The sequence below is a fragment of the Muntiacus reevesi genome, chromosome 4 (assembly GCF_963930625.1).
Source record: "Muntiacus reevesi chromosome 4, mMunRee1.1, whole genome shotgun sequence".
Lineage (NCBI taxonomy): Eukaryota > Metazoa > Chordata > Mammalia > Artiodactyla > Cervidae > Muntiacus > Muntiacus reevesi.
In genome coordinates this window covers 45238966-45266747 of record NC_089252.1, presented here as the reverse complement: position 1 = coordinate 45266747, position 27782 = coordinate 45238966, and the positions used below count along the sequence as shown (strand labels likewise).

At 36.4% G+C, this 27782-nt stretch overlaps 1 protein-coding gene across 3 annotated transcripts in view; it reads left to right on the top strand.

Annotated features, from left to right (window-relative positions):
• SMAD2 (SMAD family member 2) overlaps window positions 1-18674 on the top strand; it is an 84798-nt gene extending 66124 nt beyond the window's left edge. For all 3 annotated transcript variants that reach the window (XM_065932665.1, XM_065932663.1, XM_065932664.1), the window contains 5 exons: window positions 7309-7362; window positions 8579-8791; window positions 11161-11298; window positions 11610-11754; window positions 14804-18674. In XM_065932665.1, coding sequence (XP_065788737.1) covers window positions 7309-7362; window positions 8579-8791; window positions 11161-11298; window positions 11610-11754; window positions 14804-14927 — 674 coding nt within the window. In that variant the 3' untranslated portion in view covers window positions 14928-18674. The remainder of the gene's footprint in view (window positions 1-7308; window positions 7363-8578; window positions 8792-11160; window positions 11299-11609; window positions 11755-14803) is intronic.
• The last annotated feature ends 9108 nt before the right edge of the window (window positions 18675-27782 follow it).

The following is a 27782-nucleotide window of genomic DNA, read 5'->3' as shown; positions in this document are numbered from 1 at the left end:
AACTAGGGATAATTATAGTACCTACCTCATAGGGCTGTTAACAGTAGCTACGTGTACCTAACTCATAGTAAATACTGTATGAGTGTGTTTAGAGAAAATATAAAGAAGATGAATTAACCATTAAGAAAGAGAAGAAAGTTGACTGCATGAAGATTAGAAGTAAATTGAGGGAATTGAGATCTCCGAGTAGGAGCAGTTCATTGTCATTATTAGGATCGTCTCAAAATAGGAAAGTAATTTGCTAGGAAAAAAGGGTCAGGTTTTTGAACTTTAGAGTAATGGTCTTACTGGGTGGGCCATCTCTGCAGTGTTTTATAGTTTTTAGCATAGATGTATAGCTGTTATGAGATGCATGCTTTACTGTTTTAACCTTTTAGTGTTATTATACATTTATTTTTCAATTTTATTTTTTAATTGTTTATTCCTAGAATATAGAATAAAATTTGATTATTGTCTGTTGGTTTTTTTTCCCTGAACTTGGCTAAAGTCACTTTTTGTATCTAGTATTCTGTAGATTCCTAAGATTTTCTGAAAACAGTTTTACTTCTTGCTTTCTCATTCTTATGCTTTCTTCTTTTTCTGTCCTGGCTAAGATCTACAGTAAACTGTTGAATAAAAATACTAAGAATGGATATTTTTACATTGTTCTTGATCATAGGGCAAATACATTTACTAATTCCCAAATAAGTGAGATGTTAATTATGGATTTTTAATAGATTATCAGATTGAGGATGTTTCTTTCTGTTCCTGGTGGTTTGAATAGTTTGTAATGAATGGCCGTGGAACTTTGTCCATACTTTTTCTGTGTCTCCTGAAAGGATCATAGTTTTATTCCTTTTTGAAGTGAATTTCACAAAGTGATTTTTCTGATAACAAACCAATTTTGACCTTATTTGGTTATGATAAGTTGCACTTCAATAAAAATCTTTATGGGTTTGATTTGATAATTTTTGTAAAGGATTTTCAAATCTATGTTTATAAGAGATTTTGGTCTTCAGTTTTCATATAATGGTTTTCTGTAGCTTCAGTATCAGTAATAGACTCTATATTGGATGGGATTTTCTACTATTTTCTGAAAAATTTTGCATAGGATTGTTATTATTTCTTGCTTAACTACTTGATAGCTCCTACTAGAGAAACCGTCTCTTCAAGGGAAGGGTTTTTTAAATTGAGAGTTGTTTAGATTCTCTATTTTCTATTTTTTATGTAAGTTTGGCAGCTTGTGTCTTAAAAGATATTTTTCATCTGAGTGGTAAATTTTATTGCTATAAAGTTATTTCTAATGTTTTGTTATCCCTTTGATGTCTACAAGATCATGCAAATCTTGATGGTCTCATATTTTATAATACTGATAATTTATTTTTTTTTCTTCTTGATAAATCTTGCAGGGGCTTTATCAGTTAATATTTTTAAATACTCAGTTTTTGGCTTGTTAAATTTTTCTGTTGTGTTTCTCTTTTTATTACTTGATTTGTTTCTATTCTTCATTATTTTCTTCTACTTAACTTTGCATTAAATTTGGTCTTTTTAGAGCATTGTAGTTTAAATTTAGATTGTTGATTCTTTTCTATTTTTTCCCATTGATTCTTTTCTAATGTAAGCTTTTAAAACTGAAAATTGCTCTCCTACCCTTATTTTAGCTTCATACCACAAATTTTAATGCTATTTTTCATTATTATTTGTTGTTATCATTTAAGTATTTTCTAATTCCTCTTTGATTTCTTTGATCCATGATTTTTTAGAAGTGTTTGGGCTTTCTAGATAGTTTATTGATTTCTAACTTAATTCCATTATGTTTCATATATACTGTATATGATTTCAGTCCTCTGAAATTTACTAAGAATTATTTTATGCCACAGCGTGGTATACCTACTTTGATTTACGGTTCCATTTACAGTTGAAAAGAATTTTGTGCAGTTGTAGTGTTAGTCTAGGTGTCATTTTTGGTTGAGGTCATTGCTGATACTGTTTAAATCCTTAACTCTGACTTGTTTCTAAATGTGACTTTGGGTTTATCTCTTTCTCCTTTCAGTCCTGTCAGTTTTTGCTTCATGTATTTTGAGTCTCTGTTATTAAAATGGTACACATTTCGAATTACATCCTTTTGATGAAGTGACTCTTGTTATAAAATGTGTCTCATATAAACATAAACATCCATCAACATCGTGTGTAAAAAACCCAGGCTTTTATTGGTTCAGAGATCTCGCTTGTTTTCTATCTCTATTGCGTGTATCAGGGACCTAGACGGGACGTCCGTATTCTGACCTCATAAACTGTGAACACCTTCCCTCATTTCTAGTCTGATAGGGGGTGAAGTTTACAGAATTTTCACTTGCCTTCAACAAGTCAGATATGGGAGTTAGAATTGGCTAACGAAGAGGACTGTATCTGTGCTTGAGCTTCTCAGATTCCAGTTGCCTGTGTGTGGCCATTAAATTTTTAGCTGGTTTGTCCTTTGGCAAGACCAGTCCTGTGTGTGCTAACTTGGCAGATACTCCCAGCAATGAAAATGGTTACCACTCCCTACTTACTGTAGGAAGAGCTCATCCCTTTCTGTAAATGACTTACAATTTAAATAAATCTGTAGCTTTGGGGTCACTTTTGGTAAAAAAAAAATATATAATTTTTTAGTGTTTCTGATACTTTCTTATTGTAGGAGTAAGGGTTTTTCCAACAGTCTTCTATATTCTAACCATAAGGGGAATCCTGTACAAGTTACTAATAAGAACAAAAGAAGAGCAACTGTATTCTCATTTTGAACACAATTCATGCTTGTAGAAAACTTGGAATTACATAGAACATAATAAAGAAACATGAAGGAAGTATGTATTTTTTTAACTGAATTTGACATAGTTCCTTTATCTTTTGCTTAGTCTCAAGTTTCTACCATTCTCTGTCAAAAGTTCAACAGTATTTTACAGATTAAAATTATGATGCAGCATTTTGAATTATTAAAGCAGGTATTTAATTCATAAAAAGCAGTACCGCAATGAATGCCATAGGAGGATAGGTAGAAAGAGACAGGAATTTGCACCTAGGATCTCAGATTCTAGAAATTCTGTTCCTGACTACTACACTACTGCACCAGGCTCCTCTGGCTTGTTTCAGAAGAGATGGGGAGAGATGCCTGCTTTTGCAGTATTTCCTGAGGGTGGGACTTGGTTGGTGATCAGGTAGGGATATGGTGGAAGGAATATACCAGCATGATGATCAGTTTTTTGAAAGGTTTCTGAATGTGATTGGTCTCTGTATTCAGTAAGTGAGGTTTTTTAAAGCATATGTTTAAGCCTTTTTTTGGTATAAAAACAAAATCGTAGATAATTTTAGTTCTTTGGGACTGTTTTTTGTAATTTGAATTTAAAGATTATAAAATGAAATTATTTTAAGGCCTTTAACTTTTCTGTCCTCCCATATATGCCTTTTGAAAGCATGTCTATTTTTTTATTTGAATGATAATAATTTATGGTTAGTTTACATACTGAAACTTAAAAAAAGTAAAATATACATTTCTTTGCCATTAATTTTGCTCAAGAAATTCAAACTAATTTTAGTATTTCTCAAAAAGTTATAGATACTAAATATGTAAGTCATATCAAAATGAATCCCATTTAGAGAGAACTTGAAGTTTTAAAATAATCTGAGCAAGAATTATGCAAGATATAAAACCACAGAATAAAGGGTTGATAAACTTAAGTAAATGACATTTAAAACATTACTGCTCCATACCTTTAGAATGACCAGAATCTGAATTCTGGCAAGGAAGTGGAGCAGTAGGAACTCTGATTCACTGCTGCTGGGAATGCAGAATGAATGGTATAGCCACTTTGGAAGACAGATTGGCAGCGGCTTACAAAGCTGCACATTCTTACCATACAATCAGCAGTCATGCCCCTTGGTATTCACCTAACGTTGAAAATTTACGTTACGTACACACAGAAACCAGTACTTGGATGTTTATAGTGACTTTATTCATTAATTGCCAACTAAGGTGTCCTTCAGTAAGTGAATGAGTAAATGAACTATGGCACATCCAGACAATGGGATGTTATTCAGCGCTAAAAAGAAATCTGCCAAATAAAGGCATGAAAATACATGGAACCTTAAATGCATATTACCAGTGAAACCTATCTGAAAAGGTGACATACCTGTATGATTCCAACTATATGACGTTCTGGAAAAGACACAGACAGCTATAGAAACAGTAAAAAGATCAGTGATGCTAGGGGTTCAGGGGAGGGAGGGATTAATAAGCACAGAAGATTTTTAGTACAGTGTAAGTATTCAGTATCCTACTGTAATGGTGAATACATGTCATCGTACATTTGTCAAAATTTATAGAATGTACAGCAACCAAAGATGAACCCTAATATAAATTACGGGCTTTGAGTGATAATGTCTGTGTAGGTTCCTCAGTTGTAGTAAATGTACATTGTGATGTGAGACACTGATGGCAGGGGAGGTTGTAGATTTGAGGGTAAATGGGAACTCTTGTACATTATTAATGCTCAGTTTTACTGTAAAGCTAAAACTGCTCTATAAATAATTTTATTAAATTTTTTTAATTTTGAAAGATAAACCAAAAAACTGGGGGAAATATTTTTAAATGTACAAGAAGTCTCATAGTTGATTTCTAGATTTAAAACCTCCTATAAGTCAAGAGGTTAAAGACAGTGCTTAATGGATAAATGGACGTAAAGAACATGAGTGCACTATTTATAACAAAATAAAAATAAATAAAAATTTTAAATGTCAGAGTTGCCTCATTAAATCTTTTAAATTGTCATATGTCAAAAGGTAGTGATATAGTGTGAAGAAATGCTCATAAATTGTTGGTGGGATTAAACATCCAGGGAGGGTACTTATAAAAATTTAACCTCACATTCCTTTTGCTCAACATTTCCTTGTTGAAAAATGTATCCTACAAATATTTGCAAACTTGTGTACAGGGTTGTGTGCACAAGGATTTCTCTAGATGTTTTAGCTGCAAATAATAGAAACTAGCTTTAAATAGTGAGATTATTACAAGTTTCTAAAGACTTCTGGTACCTAATACATTTTTATCTTAATTTAACTTCTAAACATTTTGTATGTGATTATAATCAACTTTTTGTAATCTTCAGTGCTAACTTTTATTACATACGACTGGACTCAGTCAAAATTAATAAACCATGACTCTACTGGTCACTTCTAATAAATATTTAATAGAGAGAGTAAGCAGTTAAAAGATATGAAAAATTGGGCCGTTTCCTCCATTTCTAATAGTAGCTCTGTTTATTTTATCTTAGCTTCAGGAAACAGCAGTGGGTTTTAGTTCATTGTTCTAAATATGTTTTGACCTTTCATAGCTGTACCTGTTATGACTTGCCAGCAGATTTTTCGAAGTGAGGAACAAAAACAGAACATAAGAAATTTGTTATAGAAGGCTGTTCTGGCTTCTCAAGAATCATCACCTTTTCTTTATTTTTTGATGCGTTAGTTTACGGGGAGATTGCTGTTTACCTGTGTTGCCTGGTGTTTTCGTTCATGGTTGTCGTGTGGAGAGGGAAGATACACCCAGGGGCTTCTTACCTTGTTCTACATCTGTGCCATTGCTGTAATTTTAACACTTGGGAGCTGTAGGTCTTGCTTTTTTGGGTAACATTCTCAAAATATGTAGAGGATGATGATGCGAAAACAAAGTGTATCCTACAATTATGATTATTTAGCAACAGTCTACAGCAAACATGTTTCAAAATTTGCCTGAAATTGAGTGAAGTAAGGTCTGACTCTTTTTCTTCTGTCTGTGGTGTTCCTTCTTTTTCTTAACTTTTTGTGTTTGTGCCTCTTCCTTATTTTCTTGATTAGATTTAACCAGCTTACCTCAACCTGGAAGAAACAAATACTTTTCTAAGAAAACATAGCTTACCAAAACTGACTCCGGAGTGTAGAACTGTCTGAACAGTCATCTTTCATAGAAGAAATAATGTCTTAGAATATACCCTAGAAAATTACTGATTTCACACAGGAATTCTACCAAACTATTAAAGCATTTGTTGTTCCAATTCTATTTAAACTGTTACAGAGCATAGAAAAGACATAAAGCTTCTAGCTTGACTTTTGAGGCAGCATAACATTTATGCTTATAAATCTACAGATCTTTACTGCTTATGATTTTTTATGTAAAATTTCTAAATACAGAATTTTATCTCTCATCCTCAAAGCCAGCATCATACTTAACGGGCAGATGATAGAAGTATTTCTTTGAAGTTAAGAGTAAGAAAAGAATTTCCCCATCACCACTTTTATCAAAATATAACATACCCCAAAATGATTGATTAATTATGTCACATAGAAGTTTTTTAGTACTGTTTAATCAAAATTGGACTGAAAAATAAGACATAAATATTTGCATCCCGTACTATGAAAGGACTGATATTGTTAAAATATAAAGAGCCTTCTGTAAATCAGTGAGTAAAGTGATTGACACCACAATAGAAAATTGAGCAAAAGAAGAGAACAGACTATTTACAGGAAGGAAATAAAATATAAACAAATATCAAGCTGCTGAGTGTCATTTATAAGGGAAATGTAGATTAAAACTATACTTGTTAAGACCTTGTTCTCAGCATTGTTTATCAGCAATAACACATGAGTCTCTACTCACTATTTTGTGACTGGAGTGTAAACTGATACAACCTTTGAAGATGACAGTTTTGGCAAAATTTATCCAAGTTTTGATTTGGAAGTTTGAGAGTCCTTTGATTTGGCAGTTTCCCTTTTAGAGTCTACCCTTCAGATGCAATTCAGAGTATGCAAAATGTGCAAGATTAGTTACTTATTGGAATCTTGGTTCTTAAAAGCAAAAGATTGAAAATAACCTGAACACGCATCAACATGGGATCATAATATACCATAATGTAATGTTATGGATAGATGGATAGATGTAAATAGTAAGGAAGTGTACCAGCATTTCTAGATGTTGATATAGAATATGTAATACAAAAGCAAAGTTCAGAATTGTTTTTACCATTTGTACATAAAAAGCAGGAGGCACAGAAATATATTTGCTCATAGGGTTTATAGAATATTTCTGGAAAGGTGCACCAAGAACTGGCAACATTGGATGCCTTTGGAAGAAGGTAACTTGTAACCAGGACTTTTTTCTATCTTTTATATATTGAAGCTCCTGAAATTAAATGTCCCATTAAGCATTTGAATTCTTGGCAAATTATCTGTGTTATGATAATATAGCTAGATACAATAAATTTTATTATTGGGTCAGAGGTTTTCTTTCTTAAGCTATTTTAAAATTGAATCCTTTTGTTTTAGGATCTCCAGCAGAATTATCTCCTACTACTCTTTCCCCTGTTAATCATAGTTTGGGTAAGTTGCAAATACTTTCCCCCTACTGTTTTTATACTGTTCCACCTTTTTATTTAAATGTCCTTTCTGGTAATTATTTTCTGTATATAGGAGAAAGAGATCTCAGTGAATAACAGATGATTGTTCAAATTAGTGCTTTTTTAAAAATGATACTGATAATGTGCCTCAATATTACTAAAACACCTTTCTCCTGGCACATAATGAATATAAGAAGTTAATTTTTTATTCATAGAAATCATATGCATTATTCATGAGGAATTTTATGTCTTACATGGCTAGATTTTATGGGTATATTTAGTTTCTGTTATATTTTGTAATAGCAATTATTAATATGAGACTGTAATAAGCATGTAGAGACATATTGCTCACATATACATGTGATATGGGAGATACATATGTGTGATTGCTAATCGTATGTATTTGTATTGATACATGTGCATATGTATGTTTGTGTGTGTAATATGCACCTTGGTCTTCATTTTATACACTGTTTCACAATTTCTCTTCAGTTTCTACACATTGGAATTTATTCTACAAAATTGTCATTTTTTTCTGTGATATTCCTTATGCATTTTAATCAAAATTACAGCACTTAAATATATATATGGTCCTTGTTTTCCCATGAAATATGTTGTGTTCCCATGATATTTATATTATTTCCGCTTGCATACTTTGTGTTGTATTACTTTTTGTTTCTTGTATATATGCAGGCTTTCTCTTTTTGTAATTGGGGTAACTCAGTGAGAATCTCATGTTAAAATGTCAGATGTCAAAAATATGTCATGTTTTATATCCTGTCGTGACAGGTTTTTTTTTTTTAATCTTTGGCTGTTGATGCATTAATCCTTGCTTTAGCTTTGTTCTACTCGATCCTACCCAAAATTAACTTTATAATGCAAATTGACTTATTTTACAAGTGGTGCAACTGGGGTAAAATTACTAGTAGAACAAGTGATTCACCATAAAATCTAAAAAAGATGTTTGAAGATTTGGATGACTTAAGGAGATAGGGGGAATTTGAGAAATTGAAAATCTGCTGTGATCTTTAGAATCTGGGGTTCGTGATGTAGATCTTAAGTCTGTTTCCTGGGCTATTGCCAGTGTAGGCTGGCATAGGACACGTAAAGATAATGATATTCAATCTATTCTTGGCTTGACATGGCTTGAATTGTTCACACAACATTTCTTTTATGGGTTTGTTTTTCCCCCCTGCCAGACTTGCAGCCAGTTACTTACTCAGAGCCTGCATTTTGGTGTTCAATAGCATATTATGAATTAAACCAGAGGGTTGGAGAGACCTTCCATGCCTCACAGCCCTCACTCACCGTAGACGGCTTCACAGATCCATCAAATTCTGAGAGGTTCTGCCTAGGTTTACTCTCCAACGTAAACAGAAATGCTACGGTAGAAATGACAAGAAGACATATAGGTATGTTTATTTTCCTTGTGTGAAAACCAATGCCTTATACTCATAACGTGAGCACTGTGTGGTTTACCACATCAAGAGATTGTGTGCAAGAAAGCCTGCCTTCTCTCAGCTTAAGTGCAGTCACGTTGCACAGCTTCACCACCTTGAATAGTGATCCTGGTGATCCTTCCTCCGTCTGCAAACTTTTATCTTGAGTTTCTCTTTATTTGGCCCCCTCGACACTGGGAAGTCCGTCAGTAAATATGTGTTAAAATTCCTTTGCTAAGCCTCTACCAGTCATAAAATTGTCATGTTCAGATTTTAGGATTGTAATTTTAGCAAATCATGATTTTTTTTTCAGTTTGTTTACATCTCCTAGTTTTTTCTGCACTTCAGTGAATTCATATATCAGATCTGCACGCTATTAATCTGAAGCAAGATATCTAAAACAAAAACCACCATGAACTTGTTCAGGAATGGTTCAGAGAAGCTTAGACTGTGGCGGCCCCAGGTGCCCTCTCTGAACGTGTATGAGGGGAGAGCTGCTCTCATAACGGCATTAAGGTGCCGCTTGCCATTCACTCTCACTCTCTCGTGATTCCACAGTGAAGTATCTAGAGCCTCCAAGGCTTGTGATTTTGCAAGAAGTTAAACACAGACTCTGATGAGAATTCTACTGTCTTAATCCAGACATTAAGGAGGTTTGCAAAGATATAAAACTCTTCTCACTAATTTTTTCCTTACTTTGGGAAATAGTTTTCATAAACTTGTTTATATTAATATGTAGTAAGTTTACTATTTTGATTTTCAAATGAATTAATGAATTTTTTTTTTGAATCTTTAGTTTTAACACACAGTATGGTAAGTTTGCATATATTTAAGACATATGAACAGCAACATTTTGGGACATTGGGATTTTTTTGTTTGTTTTTGTTTTTTGACAATGAGGGAAAAAATAGTTTCAGTGATACTAAAATAACTGAACATAATTCTCATCACTTTAAAGAAACTTCTTTTAATAATAGTGTGCTTCTGTTTTCATTTAATTAACCATTACCTCCTATGAGAAGTGATGCTGATCACTAAAGAGTCAGTGTGGTATTGCAGAGTGCTCGTGACTTCAGAGATGTTAGTTGGCTCCATGTGAAATTTCTCAAATCTTGCTTGATGTATAAATTTTACATAATCTCACTGAGGTACTCGGATGTCTTGTAGGTGACAAAGGCCTCTGAATATCCACCCTTTAACGAAAATAGTTCTGATTTTTCTGTGTTCTCATTAGAGTTCTGTATAGAAATTTAACAGGAGGTTAACCCTACCATATTTACTCCTAAATAAGTAAGTTTACCCTGCTTTTTCACCCTATCTCATCTGAAGCCTGAGGGCCCCTTCGAAGCTCACAGGTGATTACTATAGAGTTCACTTCCTTGGAGTTGTAGCACTGAGATCCTCATTCCCTACAGACTGTCCACTAGAGGCTACTCGCAGCTCCTAGAGGCCACCTGCATGCCCCCTCCATCTTCACAGTCAGCAGTGAAGACTGTTAAGTTCTTCTCCCTCACACTTTGAGTCACTCTCGCCAGGACCAGCCCAGTCCCTTTAAGGCTTGTCACCTGATTAAGTCAGGCCCACCAAAGATAGTCTTCTTTTCTTGGGGTCACTTGATTTAAGAACTACACATCTGAAAAATTCCTTTAAGCACTGCTTAGTGTTTGACTGAATAATTGAGAAGATAAATACACCAGGGATGAGACTGTTAAGTGCTGTCTTAGAATTCTGCTTAAAAAAAAAAAAAAAGAATTCTGCTTTTCCTGGTTTTTTTTTTAATCCTTGTGTTTCTTATATTTTATGTATATTTGATCTGTCAAATTCTGAAAGAGGTATATTAAAATTTCCCAATATAATTTTTACTTACCTCATTCTGCTTTTGTAAATAGAGATCTGGTTACCACCATAATATATAGTTTGAGAAGGGGCAGATGGTAATTTTTATTATTTTTTTTCTTAAGCATAGTGGATTCTTTAAAGAAAAGCTGTGTATTATAATGAAGGCATATTAATCTAGACATTAGTTAATTCCTTCAAATGAATTAAATTGCTTTATTCAAAAATATGATTTGTTTGAAATTCTTTGTTTTGCTTATCCACTTTTCTACATTAAGTACTTTTAATGAGCACATATTATCTTTACGAATCAATAAAATCATTGTTGAAAAAATACTTGGAAAAGTATACAGTAGTATGTTTCACATTAAGATTTCAGAAAAGCATAGCTATGGGAGAGATCATCAAGATAGTTTATACCATTTTACTTTACCTCTAAGAATCCTTCAGAAGTGATATTGAAGTAGTAAATGTTGTAAACTAACTCCATATATATTTCCTTTTAGGAAGAGGAGTGCGCTTATATTACATAGGTGGGGAAGTTTTTGCTGAGTGCCTAAGTGATAGTGCAATCTTTGTGCAGAGCCCCAACTGTAATCAGAGATACGGCTGGCACCCTGCAACCGTGTGCAAAATTCCACCAGGTATGGATGCAACAGTATAAGCCTATCATGTCAACTTGCTGAGTTTTTCTTTGCTACTAATTTTCGGAATCAGGAGGTGATTTGCATGCTCATATTCAAATGTCTGTTGGAGAAGGAAATGGCAGCCCATCCCAGTATTCTTGCCTGGAAAATCCCATGGACAGAAGAGCGTGGCTGGTGAGGGTCCAAGGGGTTTCGTGACTTAGTAACTGCATCACCACCACCATTCTAATATCTGTAGCTCTTTTAAAATGATTCTCTTATACTATCTTCTTCGTACATAATGTTTTTGTGTATTTTTTCAATCATAGGCTGTAATCTGAAGATCTTCAACAACCAGGAATTTGCTGCTCTGCTGGCTCAGTCCGTTAATCAGGGTTTTGAAGCCGTGTATCAGCTAACTAGAATGTGCACCATAAGAATGAGTTTTGTGAAAGGGTGGGGAGCAGAATACCGGTATGAAATACATATTCAGTTCTTAAATTTCTAGAATGTAATTCTTTTTCTTGCACTCTTTGAATCTTTTGAAGTTTATCAGTATTTTCATTGAAGTTTATAGAGAGCAAATCTTTATGTAAAATAACAAAAGAAAGTTGGAGGCCTCTAGATTCAAAACTATTGCAAATTCCTATGCTGGCACTATGGAACATAGAATTAAAACGTGTATGGACAGGCACTGTAACAGAATGCAGAGTGTTAAATACCGTAAATGGCATATTGGAAGGGTTATTATTCAGTAATATAAGGGGGTATTTGGGTACCAGGCACTGTACTGTGTTTTAAATGCAGTATGTCACGCCTCTCAGCATGGCTAAGAGTTACTGTTGCTGTTTTTATTCTTTCTTGATAAGGTTGCAGTCTTTGTAAAGTTTTAAAAAAAAAGGTCTACACTAAATGTTTGTTTGGAAATAGGCTTAGGTGAGATTTAATAGTTTGCTCAAGGACACATTCTCAGTGGTAGAGACGGGACCTGAGGAAAGCTCTCCTTGACTCTTCTCTAAGGATAGTAGTAGCAGTTACATAATTGAGTTTTACCAGAACCAGTCTGTCATCAGGGAGTAAGATCAATTAGGCTGTTGCTAGGTTATACAGTTGATTGGATTCCACATCAAAGAAAGGGAATAGTTCATCAACATAATAATGAATAAAACTATAAATAAAATACCTAGTCTTTCTCCAATTCACATTACTTACTGTCTGAATGTCTGCTTAAGAAGATATTCATATGGTATAGTAATAATACTCCTGTTTCATTCAGCAGTTTGGGCCCTTCTTAGAATTTGTTTCATTTGAACTTGATCCCTTGTCTTAAATTTTGAGGTGTATGACTTTTGTGATGATGAGATTTGAGAGCTACTGGTTTGACAGCTTCTATAAAAATATACAATGTGTTATATATTTGTATCTAAAGTGAGACTTATCACTATTTTGTCCAAGTTATGTTAGTGCAAGAATTCATTTTTTGACTTCTCTGTAGCTCTCTTTTGTTTTAATCATTTCCCCTTTGAGATGGGATAACTTTAAACAATGCTGAGTTTTTTCTTTCCTTTGAACTTGGATTGAGTTGGTATTAAAATTAGATTCAGATAGTACTATCTGATATCAGTTTATTAGGTCACACTTTTTTTTCTTCTCCTTCGAGAGATTATAATGTTGTGGAACATGGTAGAAATGGAGTGGCATTAAACATGAATCATATAGGTCAGGGAGAATTCCGTGTATATCTGTGGGTCTCCTGTAAGATCAATTTTGATTGGTGGAAAGAGATGCTGTCTTTGATTCACTGTGGTCTCTGCTGTTCTTTAACCAGAGATAATATAAAACCTATACAAGAAGCAGTGATATACAGTATGTATTCATGGATAGTGGAGGTCTGGTACATCTACTTTGGATAATAAAGTAGTTTCCTTTAACATTTGCAGATCAAAATAACTTAGATACCCATGTATCTGTGAACTGTGGAACCTTTTATCCTAATGATACAGGTGCTGAGGAATAGATTTGATGTTTGTATTTCTAAACTATTTTTCAGTTTCTTTAAGTGCCAGTTTGATTCCCAGCATAAAAATCAGGAGACATAGTAAGGGGAAATACAGATGTGTAAAGAATTCATGTCTCAGTTAAGTGAGTTAGTAGTGAAGTGAATAATCTGGCAGGGGCACTGATAATGTGAGGCTCAGACCCTGAGACAAGGGCTTGCCTGCCTGAAGTATACTCAGGAAATGGAGGGAACACCACCAAGGAAGGAGGAGGTAGGGAAAAGAGGTAGGGGCGGGAGCACTACCAAAGAAGGAGGAGGTAGGGAAGAGAGGTAGGGGTGGGAGCACCACCAAGGAAGGAGGAGGTAGGGAAGAGAGGTAGGGGCGGGAGCACCACCAAGGAAGGAGGAGGTAGGGAAGAGAGGTAGGGGCGGGAGCACCACCAAGGAAGGAGGAGGTAGGGAAGAGAGGCAGGGGCGGGAGCACTACCAAGGAAGGAGGAGGTAGGGAAGAGAGGCAGGGGCGGGAGCACTACTCACCGTTCTTATGCCACCTCCTCTAGTGGGTGGGTAACTAGAGCTGTCCCCTTAGGAAAACTTTGGGAAAAGAGTCAAGAACGCTCAGAATTACCCCACTTGGAGGGAAAGGAAACTGGGCATTTAAATGCCGATTCCCGTGTCATTGGTTGAGGTCTGTTCCATCTCTGGACAGCGCAGGCATCTCAGGCACAGAGATGCAGATTCCTACAGTTGGAAGTGGGCTGGAGATCACTGAGCGTCTGCAGGGAGCAGCGGGGCACCAGCACCACCTGCTGCGGAAAACCACACCCTCTGAAATACAGTAGTAGTTCTAAATTACATTGAGGATGTGTCACTTGGAGGCGAAGAGTTGATAATGGCCTTTTCTCATGTTTCCAGGGTTGTCATGTTGAAGCAAACAGACTGACTGACTTACTGTGTATAATAAATAAGAAACTAAAATCAGTATGTGGAAGTGATAGGATATCCTTGAACAGTTTGCGATTTTCAGAGGATAGCTCATTTAGTTGAAGTACTAGAGATGTTTCTTATTAAAAGCCTGCATGATTTTGCTAAAAGGGAGGTTGGTTGTTGGTTTTGTCAGGGGACGTTGAACCCCAGCTTTGAACATTCTGTGATAAGCTTGAGTCAGAATTTTTGTTTTGATATACTTTAAGTTTGAACTCTGTTCCATTTGGACTTCATTTTCTATTTGAGTATTTTCTATTCTTCGGATGATTAATAAGTAAAGTGACTTTATATTCTGGTTTGCTTGGGACAGTGCTGGTTTGTGTCTCTTGCCCTGGCAGTGATTATTTATAGCATTATAAATACTTTGTTAGACTTTAAGGATTAAACAGTTTTCAAAATAATAGATGTCCAAACTTAATACTAGTTCAAAAAAGAATCTAGGTTTTAGTATATACAGCCTGTTGGTTAATCTTAGTTCTTCCGTATCCCTGTTATTCTTTTGATTTCGTAATTATTTTCTTTCATTCTTTTGAACAGAAGACAGACGGTAACAAGCACTCCTTGCTGGATTGAACTGCATCTGAATGGACCTCTGCAGTGGTTGGACAAAGTATTAACTCAGATGGGATCCCCTTCAGTACGTTGCTCAAGCATGTCATAAAGCTTCATCACCAATCAAGTCCCATCAAAAGACTTAATATACCAACTCTTCTGTCATAGTATTTGTGTGTGGTCCCCGTGGACTGTTTACTATCCAAAAATTCAAGAGAAAACAGCACTTGAGGTCTCATCAATTAAAGCACCTTGTGGAATTGGTTTCCTATGTTCGAATATTAGATGGGAAAATTAATGTCTAGAAATACTCTCCCGTAAAGGAGGAAGAGAAGATTTTAAAGACTTACTGATGTCTTGTTGGGCATAAAACTGAGTGTCCCAAAGGTTTATTGATACCAGTAGTAGTTATGTGTACAGGTAATGTATCATGATCCAGTATCACAGTATTGTGCTGTTTATATATATTTTTAGTTTGCATAAATTAGGTGTGTGTGTGCTGCTTCTTGATTTAGGCAAGCCTTTATAAAGTTACAGTACCTAATCTGTTATTCCCACTTCTTTGTTATTTTTGTGTGTCTTTTTTAATATATAATATATATCAAGATTTTCAAATTATCATTTAGAAGCAGATTTCCCTTGTAGAAAAACTAATTTTTCTGCCTTTTACCAAAAATAAACTCTTGGGGGAAGAAAAGTGGATTAACTTTTGAAATCCTTGACCTTAATGTGTTCAGTGGGTCTTAAATATTCATTCTTTATGTGTTTGTTTACTTACTGCTAAATCTTATTATAAGGAAACTTTATGGAAATCTTTCTAAACCTCTCCTCCATTTCTCCTTTTCCACCAAAACAGTGTAGCATGTCATCCGTCACCACCGTGATTGCACTGACACTGCCAGCACCAGCTAATTCTGGGCATAATGAGAATTCACATGGAGTAGGGCCCTTTGTCTTACCCCAAATTGCAGTTTCAGCAGGTAATAATAGACTTATGTAACCTGGCAGTCTTTTGATTTATCTTTACACCTCATAAAAAATGCACAGGTGGCAGTATAATTATTTTCAGGGATATGCTGCAATTATTTCGATATATTTATCCTTTCTGAAAATTCAATCTATAAATATAAACACTCTTTTTTAAAAGATACTTTCAAATATTTCAGTAGCAAACCTAGTGCTCTTTTGAGTTGAATTTCATTGGATTTAATTACCAGATTGTCTTATGAAATGGACCTCTTGTAAATGTAATTGCTTCAGCAGAATACCTAGAAAAGTAATGCTGAGGTCTGATCAGCAGATAGGGGCCATCTGTTTTTAAGGTATGTTGTATTAAATTTATAAAATCTATGTTATTTTACATAATTATGAATTCTGAATTGTAAAATTTGGGGGAGAAGCCGTTTAGCAAGTTTTTTATCTTATGAATACCTGTGGTCTGAGCTGTTCTTAACTAATCCTGAATATGTGGTGACTATTAGAAGCCACCATACTTCATGCTCTGCAGGGACAGGCATGACCAGAGGTGTCAAAAGCTCTGTTGAAAGTCATTCTACAGCAGATAATCCTTATTTTATTTAGTTTATTCTTAACTCATTCCAGTTTAAACTTTTCTTGTTTACATCTCAATAGGAACAGCCAATAACCACTCCTGGTCCCCTTCTAGTAAGTTTTCATATTTTTAAAGACAGATTATCTTTGGTTGGTACTTGTGTTTTAAAACCATATTCACCTGTATGTACAGGTGTTATTTTCAATACTTTCAGCATTTGATTGTTTTCTGTCAGATATTGCCCATTTTCCTATGTTTGTGTATGCATGTATATGTTCATGTAAACTTGGTAGAGTGATTTTTCGTTCTACAGATATTTATTGTTCACCTGTTACGTGTGCCAGGAACTTTCTTAGCCTTTGGGTAAAGGTGAACAAGACAGCTATGGCCCTTGCCTTTGCGGAGATAGCAGTTACTCTAACACTTAACTAGCATATTGTCTATGAAGGAGATAAACAGGGTACTGTGATAGAGCAAAGCAGAGGGAAAGCATCTGTCAAGAAGTGATGCGTGAGGAAGGAGCCAGCCATGTGGAGAGCCAGGGAAAAATAGGCTTTCTCGGCAAAGAAAATGGCATCAAATGCAAAGGCGTACTTTAAAGGAAACTCATCATTTATTAGGTGTTTATGCTTTATACAAAAACCTCTTCACAGATCCAAACTTGAGGATCAGATTGGTTCTACAATTTATAATAGTTGAAGGTGGCCTTATTTTGTAATGGACTGCTTCATGTGTCATTCTTGTTAGTATTTCCTCTTCCTCAAGTCCTTACTATAAAGAGTTTGCACCAGGTCACTGCCATTTAATGGAACAACCCTTTCTTTAATTCTGCCTTGGGCAAATTTCACCATTGTAGCAACTGGCTGCTTGCTTCCAGACGTCCTGCTGCCCACTGATTACTGCTTGTGCAGCCTGTCTTGTGGATGGTATAAATGTCCCAGGTATCACCACTGTCAGACCTGTTGAAAGTGTGGAGGTTCTGGCCTTTGCACTTGAGAACTTGTGTGATGTTAGGGAATACTGTTCTTTGTCTGGGGTCAAAGAACGATTCAAAATGGAAGAAACTCCTGGCTGTTACTCTTGCATTGATATGTTAAGCAAAGCAGTACCATCTGTAGCATTTCAGAAATGGATCACATCTCTACAGTTATGGTGGGATTCTTCTGTACAGTATGAAGCTGGGACTCAACTCTTTGGAAGCACCTATTGTTTTCAGTAGTTAGACCAGTCAAGCAGTTGACTTGATGGTGGTGGTGGTTACATTTGTATGAATATATTCAATGGTCTTAATTCGCTTTTTAATGAGATGTTGGGTTTACGTTTTGTTTTGTCCACTGTGGGCTAATTTTTGCTGATTATTTTTTTCCTTTATGGGGTTTGTTTTCGTTCTTCTAAGTGATAAGATCTCCTCTCTGTATAATTTTATCTTTTATTTAAATTAGCAACATCATTAAGAATTTCTTCTACACAGTGCTGGTAATGTCTTCAGTTTAACAGCATGAGAACTGAAGGCTCATGCTTTCTATCACATTTCCAAAATAAACGGTGGTTCTCACACTGGATTACATACACCTTAGGGCTGGTTTAGGGAATTGGAGGCTGGGATATTCCCACTGACTTTGGCCTGGCCAGCTGGCCAGTGGCAGCTTCATTTTTATTCTGTATTGGAGTTCTACATAGATTTCTTTTTTTTAAAGTTTCACTGCTTAAAAAAGGTTTGCTTTCCTGACTGGGTTTGAACTACACCATACTAACTAATTGTAATTGTGCATTATGATATACATTGATTCAGTGAACACTTACTGATGCCTGTTCTTCACCCAGCCAGTGTGATGGATGTTGAGTGGCAAGATGACTGGGATTTGGTACTGAGTCTTAGTCTTGTGGGGGTTACTTTTTCCCTCAGGACCTGTCACTTTGTCAGAAGAAAACCTGCCTAATTTTTCTTGAAAGCTAAATATTCTTGTTCTATACTCTTACTCTGTATTCTGAATATACACTTGCAAGTTGTTAATATCTAAAGGTTTTTTAAAACCTTAAATTATATTTAAGGTTTTTGCTTATTACTTCATCTGCTCTTTAGACATTGCCAGGTTTTCTCCTTTGTTAAAATTATTTTAATTTCACTTTATTTGTGCCTTGATTGTCAGTTTCATCAAGACTAAGATTTTGAAGGTGAAAAACAATCAGTCTAGTCTCTTGCTAGTTCAAATCAAATAAAAGAGAGTATGTACCCAGTTGGTTTCTCTACCTCTTCCAAAAACTGTCCAAATATATGTTTAACATCGTTTTTAAAAAAAATAATTAAATACTTTGAGCATTTATTCAGTAATCAGCACCTTCCTGGTCTGGTTGATGGTGGTATGTAATATAACGCAAGACAGTCCTCACTGTTCTTAACATCTGTCTTTATGTACAGTCCTGACTTTCATAGCTGAATGGTTCTGAATCACAGATTGTTGCCCCTCCACCATTCCCCCAGTATCTCTTTAGATAATTAAGTAGTCTGTGGACATAAGCAACCCATGATCTTGTCTCTTACTCTGGTGCAACACATTGAGGTTTAGACATAACAAATTACTGCCTATTTTCTTTCCTTCATGAACTCTGTTTTACTGAGCCCTTTTTATTCATCAGCTGAATTTCTTTCTTTCTTCCTTCTCTTGACAGCACGTATCCCTAGTGGTTTTGCTGATTGCCCCCTTCCTTTCCAACCATGTTTTATCTGCATGCATCAGAGTGTTTCTCTCCTTTGAACTTTACTAAAGACCAAAAAGGATGGTGCTGTTCATACCCAGGGTCCTAACTTTTTTCACCACAAAGGTTGATGTTCAGATTAGCTAAGTCACTTGTAAATGGTTCAGAAATTCTATCCAGTTTAAACGTGTATGTGTGTGTGAGATGATCAAATAGCATGAATCATCACATTCTGTTTAAATTGTGTTTAGGATTATGAACTTTTCCAGCAGTTGCAGCCAATAATTTCCCCATAATACCAGCCCAGTTTCCACCTTGGAGCATATTGAGTTGTTGTATGTAGTACAATCAGGTGTAATGACGGTAGTGTGTGGTGTCCAGAGGTTGTCAGAATTCTGTTGAGTTCTTTTTACTATCTTCCATTTCAAAGTTTTTATAAATATTTTGTCTGTTCAGACTACCTTTTGTGGGGATCGAGGGACAAATTTTCTCTTGGGAGTGGAATTCCTGTGTTGGGAGCCTCGACCAGGAAATGTGAGCTATACCGGATACAGATAGCCTCATGATCGCTTTTATGATAAGTTGTCTGATGTGTTCACATAATTTTTTGGGTAGGAACTGTTTTCTCTTGGATATTATAGCTAACTTTATATATAGCATAAACTGCCTTAAGTCTTTTTAGTAGGGAATAAATTATATAATGTGTATGTATGGGTTTATATATACATATACACTCATATAAAAATCTTAACAGTAGGGGTTGTTTGCACACATTTTAACAGTATTCAATAATTTTATTGTTTAGATCTCAGTAAAAAATTCCTAAGTTGCTTGCAGACTTCCTTTCATGGACAGACCATCAGGGTAAATTTTTTATTCTGCTAGCGTCCTAATTTCGTGGTTCTGTTAGTATACCATTTTTAGGCAGCTTGACAATTAAGAATCAGAACTGAAACTGACATCAAAAAGAAGCTCTGAGTGGTCTCTGTGGAAGGTACTGACTTAAAATTACATTAAAAAACTTTCTTAATAATAATGATAGGTTGTGTGCCCCCCACCCCTACGCTTTTTTCCCCCTGGCCTAAGACTGCTGCTTTAGATAACCTGGGAAGTACCACTACCAAGTCAAGTTTTCCTGTACTTAAGGATAGCCTAAAGATGACATTCTTAGCTGTGCTCAACAGAAATGAATTTTCCAAAATTCTTTGGGTCATTTCTGATTTACAGAGGATCTGACCAGAGTGTATTATTAGCCTGAGTTAACTTCAGTGTCAGTTGGTTCACTCCCATGAGATCCATAATAGACCCAGATTTTCACCGTTGGTTGAGATGTAAGGGCCCTTTGAAAGAATAATGCCGCTGAAGAGGAAGTGAGTATTCATTAACTCCACACAAAGGACTTTTAGATTTTTCTCCCCCCACTCCTGATTATATTCTTCTACCCTCTTTTAAAAAAACAAAACAAAAAACCTCTTACTGTCCCCAGAATTTCCAGTCTGCTCTTTTACAAGGTTGGGGGTGGGTGGGTGGGGTGGTGGGAAGGGTTTTACTTTCTCTTCTGATTAAAGATGCTTATTTATTGAACCGTGAAATTCATAATATATTGATTTAAGGACAGAAGTGAAGTTTTAGAATTGTAAAAACACTTAACTATTATATATTTTTCATTTCACACTTGGCTGTTTTTTTTCTCCCTGTGGCTTTAAAGTTTTTGGCTGTTTTTCAGTGTTGGTCTCTAGGTAATTTGCTGTATTTCTGGTTCTGTGTTAAGTCCTACCGTTTACACTGCTGTGGCATAAAGTTGGTTCTCAGCATAGAAGTCTTCCTAAAGTCTTTTTCTTCCAAAGAGGTTTTCCTTTCTCAATAATTCCTAAGATGATACTTGTTTGTCACTTTCTTTATTCACATTCTTGGATTGTTCAAACAAAAAAAAATTGTTGGTGAAAAAGATTAGGGTCCTTTTCTGATGAATGTATGTACCTGCATTAAGAATGTAGTCGTTTGTCGGTTTTATGTAACTAGTATATACACAGATTAAATCAGGAGAAAGAATTATCTCTTACATAGCATGTAGGTCACATGCATGGATTTTACATTTTTTAAAAATGCCCTATTTTTTTGGCAAACTGTAGAACCCAAAATGGTCATTTCTTAGACCAACTTTACCTCAGGCTTCATTTTTGCTGTTTTGACCTTGGGCCTTTAAGGCATAAATATTTATATCTTTTTATTACTGATAGTGAAACTGTGACCCTAACCATTTCTGTAATACAAGACGGCAAAACAAGAAAAACTATAAAGATTAAGATGAAAGCAGTTGTGCAGTTGTTGAGCTCAATCATAGCATTGTAGGCAAAATAAAAATGTGCATATCTGAGAATATTTTTTTTTGCCGTCTCTCCCCAAGGCCAGACCTTCTGGTAGAGCACAGTTAAAAGTAACATAATTCTGGGCCTTTATAATCTGAGGGAAATGGCTCCAGTTGGCAGTCTTCTTGTTAACATATGAAGCCCGAATGTGGGAAATAGTTGGCAAAGAGTATTTTCACCTAAAAAAAAGAATTATGAAAAGATATAAAACTGGATTATTCATTTCGCTCTGAAAAATCTCAAAAAGATACAGTAAAGTACTATATAACTGGACAAAACCTGAAGAACCTATAGAGGATTTATGTGAAAACAGGCTTCAAGGATGAACTGTTACATGCTCACCAGTTTCTTTAGGTTTGATCAACCTGTTCTTAAAGTAAGGTATTTGTAGACTTCTAGGAACTAGCGATTAGCAGGTGTCCTAAAAAGATTTTTGAGCTGATTCCCTCATAAGTAGCCCTATATGCTCTTGAAGATTCTTACCCTTCCTCTAGTGATCCTAAGGGAGGAATGAGTAGTGCTCTTAGGGTGGCAACCTGCCCTAGCATGCCTGGGACTGAGGTGATCCCCTTGGATGCAAAACTTCATGAGTGCCAAGCCCAGGAAAGCCCAGGCCCACACAGCAAGGAGGGGCTGGTAGCCCCGGCTGTTGCTGTGACTTGACCTCACCTTAACCATTGTACTAGTTTCAGTTAAGTTCACCTGCCTTATGGCACGTGTCCTCCGGTCACTTATTGCTGTGGATGGAATGTGAGATTTACGACAAATAATAGCTAATGGCACCAACGCACTCTTGGTAGTGAGACTAACAGTAATCCAGGGAAGATACCAGTGGTTGAATGAAAGAGAAGAGGCAACTAGACAGTGAAGTTCTTCAGAACCTGTGTGTATATGTAAGTACAGATCATGTCTTTATGGGGTTAAATTTTTATATCTGAAATTTAAATTCTCATGGTAAAAGAAAACTGAGGAGCATGGATTTTTTTCTCTCGAGGAAAGATAACGGCCTTTGATGCTGTATCTTCTGCATTCCCCAGACTGTCCTGCTCAAGAAGCCAGAATGTGGCATTATTATGTTTATTCTCAGTGAATGTCGTATTGCGATTACTAAATGCATCGGCCAATGGCAGATCAAGGAACTGGTGTCCTGATCCATGCTGAGCAGCACCCTCAGTTCTGATAGCCTCCTGGCCCTCGGGTGCTTACCAGCTACGACACCGACCACGGGAGGCAAGCCTCCTCTGAGCTGGCGTTGGCTTTGTAATGCAATATGTCGGGTGCAGAGTCTGTTCTCATTCCCCTGTGGCAGTCTGCAGACTGCTTCCTCTCTGTGCACTGTGATGTAGACGGTAGATGTGTTCTCTGTAAGCTTTAATCCTATGATTGTCAGAAGTATGATGTTCCATTTTTTTAAAATTAAAACAGTGAGCTGAGGCTTTATTTCAGCTGGTTTTCAAGTTAAAGTTGTGAAATACTGATTTCCTTCCCTCCACCCACACCAAATACTTTAGTCTATTTAAAGTACAAAAAAAAAAAAAAAAGTTCTACTTAAGAAAACACTGCTTAAATGTCCTGTGATTTCTGGTCCAATTTTATATATTTGTGTGTGTCTGTATGTGGTTTCACTTTTTATCTTGTTGGCTCTCTGTGTTAACAGTACTGTCACCATTGAAAGGTGAACATTTTTCCTAGCATTAAAAAAAAGCCATTTGAGTTGTTTACCATGTTATTATGGGACTTATTTTTTTATTGTTTTCATTGATCTTGATTTAAACTGATTTTTTTAAAGAGGGGATTATATTTTGCTGACCACACTCTAAATTATATGGAAACAAAAAGTTTTTGTGTTTGTATTTCACATGATGGAATTATGCTATGAGTGCCTCTTTTTATTTTTTAAGTTTGGTGTTATATGAAAAGTTTATCCCACTCCCCTGGCAGACAGATATACACTGCTTGGTGTACACGCACACAGCACATACCTCACAGAGCTAGTTGATTAGACATTTTAGTTTATTTCAGAGCTTTCCTGTGTCAAACTAACGATCTGATACACATGATTGTTCAGTGAACAACAGACTAGAAGGTGAAATTCACATTAACTCTCAAAATGTACTCTTAGCAAAAAAACCAATGGGTATTTTTAAAAGACTTCATTGAAAAATAGTATATAATACATACTCATAGCTGTATCATTGTTATGAAATAATTGAGAAACAAACTTTTTACATCAACCAGACTTTCTTTGTGCCTTGCAAGAGCTCAGTTCCTAGGATGAATCAATACTTCTGAATCGTTAGCAGGCTGTTTACTTCAGACCATTTAAGACGCTTACCTTAGGATGCATCAAAAAGGACTTCAGAAGCTAAAATGCACTATGCTACTTGGTACTGAACAACCCAGAGACTAGCTTGATTTTGTTAACAATTTTGTATTGGTAGGAAACCTACTTAAATCCTGCCTAAATTAGCTACACCAGACAGCTCTATTCATCTAAAAGGAGCCATTGATTTTCAGCATGACTTCAGTTGACAGGTGACTAAAACAGATCCTTTTCCCGTCGTCACTTCACCCTGGGAACATTCCTGTGTATTAACCTACTGATAGTGATGCTGGTTATCTGCACCATGAGATTTTCAGGACAAACCCCCGTGTCCATAATTGCCCGTATTCAGTGGGCCGAAGAGTATGAGAGAAGTATTGTTTGCGTGTTTGGACTTTACCTGCATTTGGCAAATGCTTTTATCCCACTTGCTTCAAGATAGATTGAAAGTCCCAGTGTGGGAAGCACGCCTATTAATACCAAACAAATGTATTTCGGTGCACTCCTTCTCGGCACCAGGTGTGCCCAGGAACTAGAGTGAAGACCACGTTCGTCCACTGCTCAAGAATATATTTGTACCATGCAGTTGTCCAGCTGCTTTTTAACACACTCTCATCCTTTTCATCAAAGTAATACAAGATAAGCCCAACCTAAAACTTAGAAATTTGCCAGTGTAGGAATCCAGAAGAAAACAGCATACATAAAAGCTGTTTGCTGCTGCAGTGAATAGATACCGAGATGCTAGTTTGCATTCTTAAAGTCAACCACATTAACTGAGGGCAAGAACATTGAATCAGACTTACAGGTAGTAAGTTTGTGATAAGACCACACACGATCTTTGGGAAGGTGCAAGACAATACAGAGTAAATTACTGTGTCCCAGTCTTCAGTCCAAGCTACGTGACTTTGTTTGTTACAGAATAAATTGAGTTTGGGATACGTATCTGCCATAGATTTTATAATCTTCCAATTGTTTTGTTGGCTGCCTTTGCACCTATTAATACCTAATAAGGTTGCTTTAAAAGTGGTTTAGGAAAGAGAGAATATCACAAAGAGATGGAGAGGACTTTAGGGGCCAGTCAGAATGAGATCTTGAAACAGAACTTGTGAATCTGAATGTGCATGAAAGCTGGACAACTACTGAGCTATGTGTGGTGAGCAGGAAGCTGACAGCCACAAGCTGAGTGGGAGCTACTGCAAAGCCCACACCTAATAATAGAACCTAGATAGCCAGGAGTAAAAGCCATAGCTAGCTCTACACCTTGGGTCTCAATATGTATAGAGATTGTGCTACTGAGCTGGCTGGCTTGAGGACATTAGTATACCAGCCATAGCCCCAGCCCAGGGTGGAGTGCTTGTTTGGGGAAGGGGGAACTTAAACATGTACATAATACATGTGTGTGAGTGAAATTTAACACTTTCCTCACAGCTGGAGGGGATCATAGAGAGCCCTCTGAGATTTTATGCAAAATTTTGTGTATATGTTATATGCAGACTTTCATGGTGAGAAGTGGCACTCATCAGAGAGGCCTTACCCACTGCCCAACAGCGATTCTATTGAGACCACCCATCTTGAGCTTAGAATTAACTCTGATTTTAAATCTTGTTTAAGGGTTTTTTTCTTGAGAGATCTTGACTCTTAAGTGATAATAATTTCTTATTGTTAAGAAACAACAGGGATCTGTTCAGCTCACCTGTATTCACTCCATGGAGCAGTATTTGATCACAGTATTTTAAATATAAATGCTATGTAAATAAGATTTTAATATAATTGATGACTCACTTTGAAATAGTTTTCATTTTTGAAGTATGTTTGGGCTGCAGTGGAAAAAAATAATTTTCACACACCCAGCTTAACATCTGGAATCAAAAGTATTCTACGTTGCCTTTTTATTGGGTTGGCCCAAAAGTTCATTCAGGTTTTTCTTAAAGATAATGTATTGAAAATATTTTTACATTGAAAAAAATATATTAGAGTCTCTGTTTTACACAAGAACCACAAGCTACTTTATTCCAACTTTTAAATCAAGATCTTGAATAATAGCATGTGGTATCACCACATTTTAAAAATATACTTAGTCAATCACAAACACATTTTCTAAGGAATTGAATTTTATAGAGATAATTGAATGCTTTCATCTGTAACAGAATTAGTGGCCTGCAAACCACTGTGGTTTCTTGCTTTGTTCTGAAGTTGTTAAAGGGGGAATTTTCTGCTCCAAGTTATATGCATAAAGGAAGTACGATGCAAAGTAAAACTCAATTTTAAATTCTAAAGCAACAACCACTGACAAAATGTCCTCTAAAAGTTTAACTACTTTATTAACTAAGCAGCTGTTTTCTTGTCTTTTATCATCCCAGTATCTAGGTGCTTATCAAATATATTAGTAAAATCAAGCTAAACTAAATTTGAAGTAAAATTTCTAGTAATGTCTGTGACTTTCATTCACCAAAATGTTACTTAATTCTCTGTTCTGCTTCCTCCTATTTCCAGCCCACCCTTAAAAACTTCTGCAATTAAAGTAACCCTAGAAAACTGCCTTATCTTAGAACAATTCATTGGATTAAGAGCCAAAATCACAAAAGGGAGAGATAGCTGAGAGTCTGATTTGTTATTACATCCTTCAGAAGATCACCTTTAAAATGGATACATATTTCATATATCCTCTCTTAATTTATATTTTCACTGGTATTTCAATCTATTGCCAGCAAGGAGCAACTAGTCTTCACATTTACAATTTGCATAATTAGTGATTGGCCGAAGAGGAGTATTGAAGATAAAATCTAAGATATGAGAAATGGTGGGAGATTTATATAATTTAGTCTCTCTTGGTCGTCTGGCTGTTTCTCAGCTGTGAATAGCAATGTTTCAAAAGACATTTAAGCAGCAAGGTACTAAGGGTGGAATGCTTGAAGAAAACAACCCTGTAATGGTCAACTACTTCAGTTATCTTGAATAATGAAATAAAACTCAGTTGCCTTTTTACACAAACTTTTTCTGTCTTGAGTGACTTTGGACAGAATAACATTCTGCTCGTTGTAAAGCCTTGGTTATCATTTCTGATGTAATGGAAAATACAGCTGAATTCAATCAGAGGTCTTGGGTTTGGGCCTTGATTCTGCCAGTTTGTGGTAACTTGAGATAATTTCATCAGTTTGCTTCCAGTTCCTCCTTTCCTTCAATCTTCCAAAATGAGGAAGTTGCCGTTCAGGGTGGTTAGGAGGATCACCCAGAAGAGGAGCTCAGTGCTAGAGGACTGAATCCACAGCCAATGGAGCCTCAGGAGGTGGTGGCAGGGAGTTAGGTCTTTGCCACCAAACCTGTCTCAGAGAAGCTGCGTGAGATCCCGTACCAAGAGATGATGAGTCGTGGGAGCAATTCTCCATTGCCGCAGAAGTAATGCACAGCAGCCCTAAAAGCCCAGTGGCATGCAATTGCACACATGCAGCCTACAAATTAGGTAGGTCAGCGATTTAGACAGGGCATCTCTGGGTAGTTCCAGGTTTGCCTGGCTCACTTGACTCAGCCCTTCTCTGCATCATCCTGCCTCCCAGGCATGTTTTCATGAGGGGGCAGTGGGGAACGGCAGGGGGGCTCAGCCCCACAAGCCACTTTGCGGTCCCCTGCCTCCCTGCCGACTTCCCCAGAAGGGAGCCCCCGGCTCAGCTCAGCATGGAAAGGCGCCACAGAGGAGGAGGGTACCAGGAGGTGCGAATCGGGCCCAGAGGCCATCCGTGCAGCATGCCCAGGCTTTGTATTTACTTGCCAGTGAGGAGTAAGAGATGAAGGTCCCACGCTGGGATCTGTTCAGCTCACCTGTATTCACTCCATGGAGCATTCAGTAGAAACCTGTTCTAACACACACCGTGAAGGTGAGTAAAACCAAAGTCATGTAACTTCTGTCTACTCTAGGTTCTTACTTGTGGTTGTCCCTGGCCATCATCACATGGCAGAATGTTACGTGATTCACGCCACTTTCAAAATCTTTCTGGGACTTCTTATGTGCAAAGGAGCGGTTTGCCT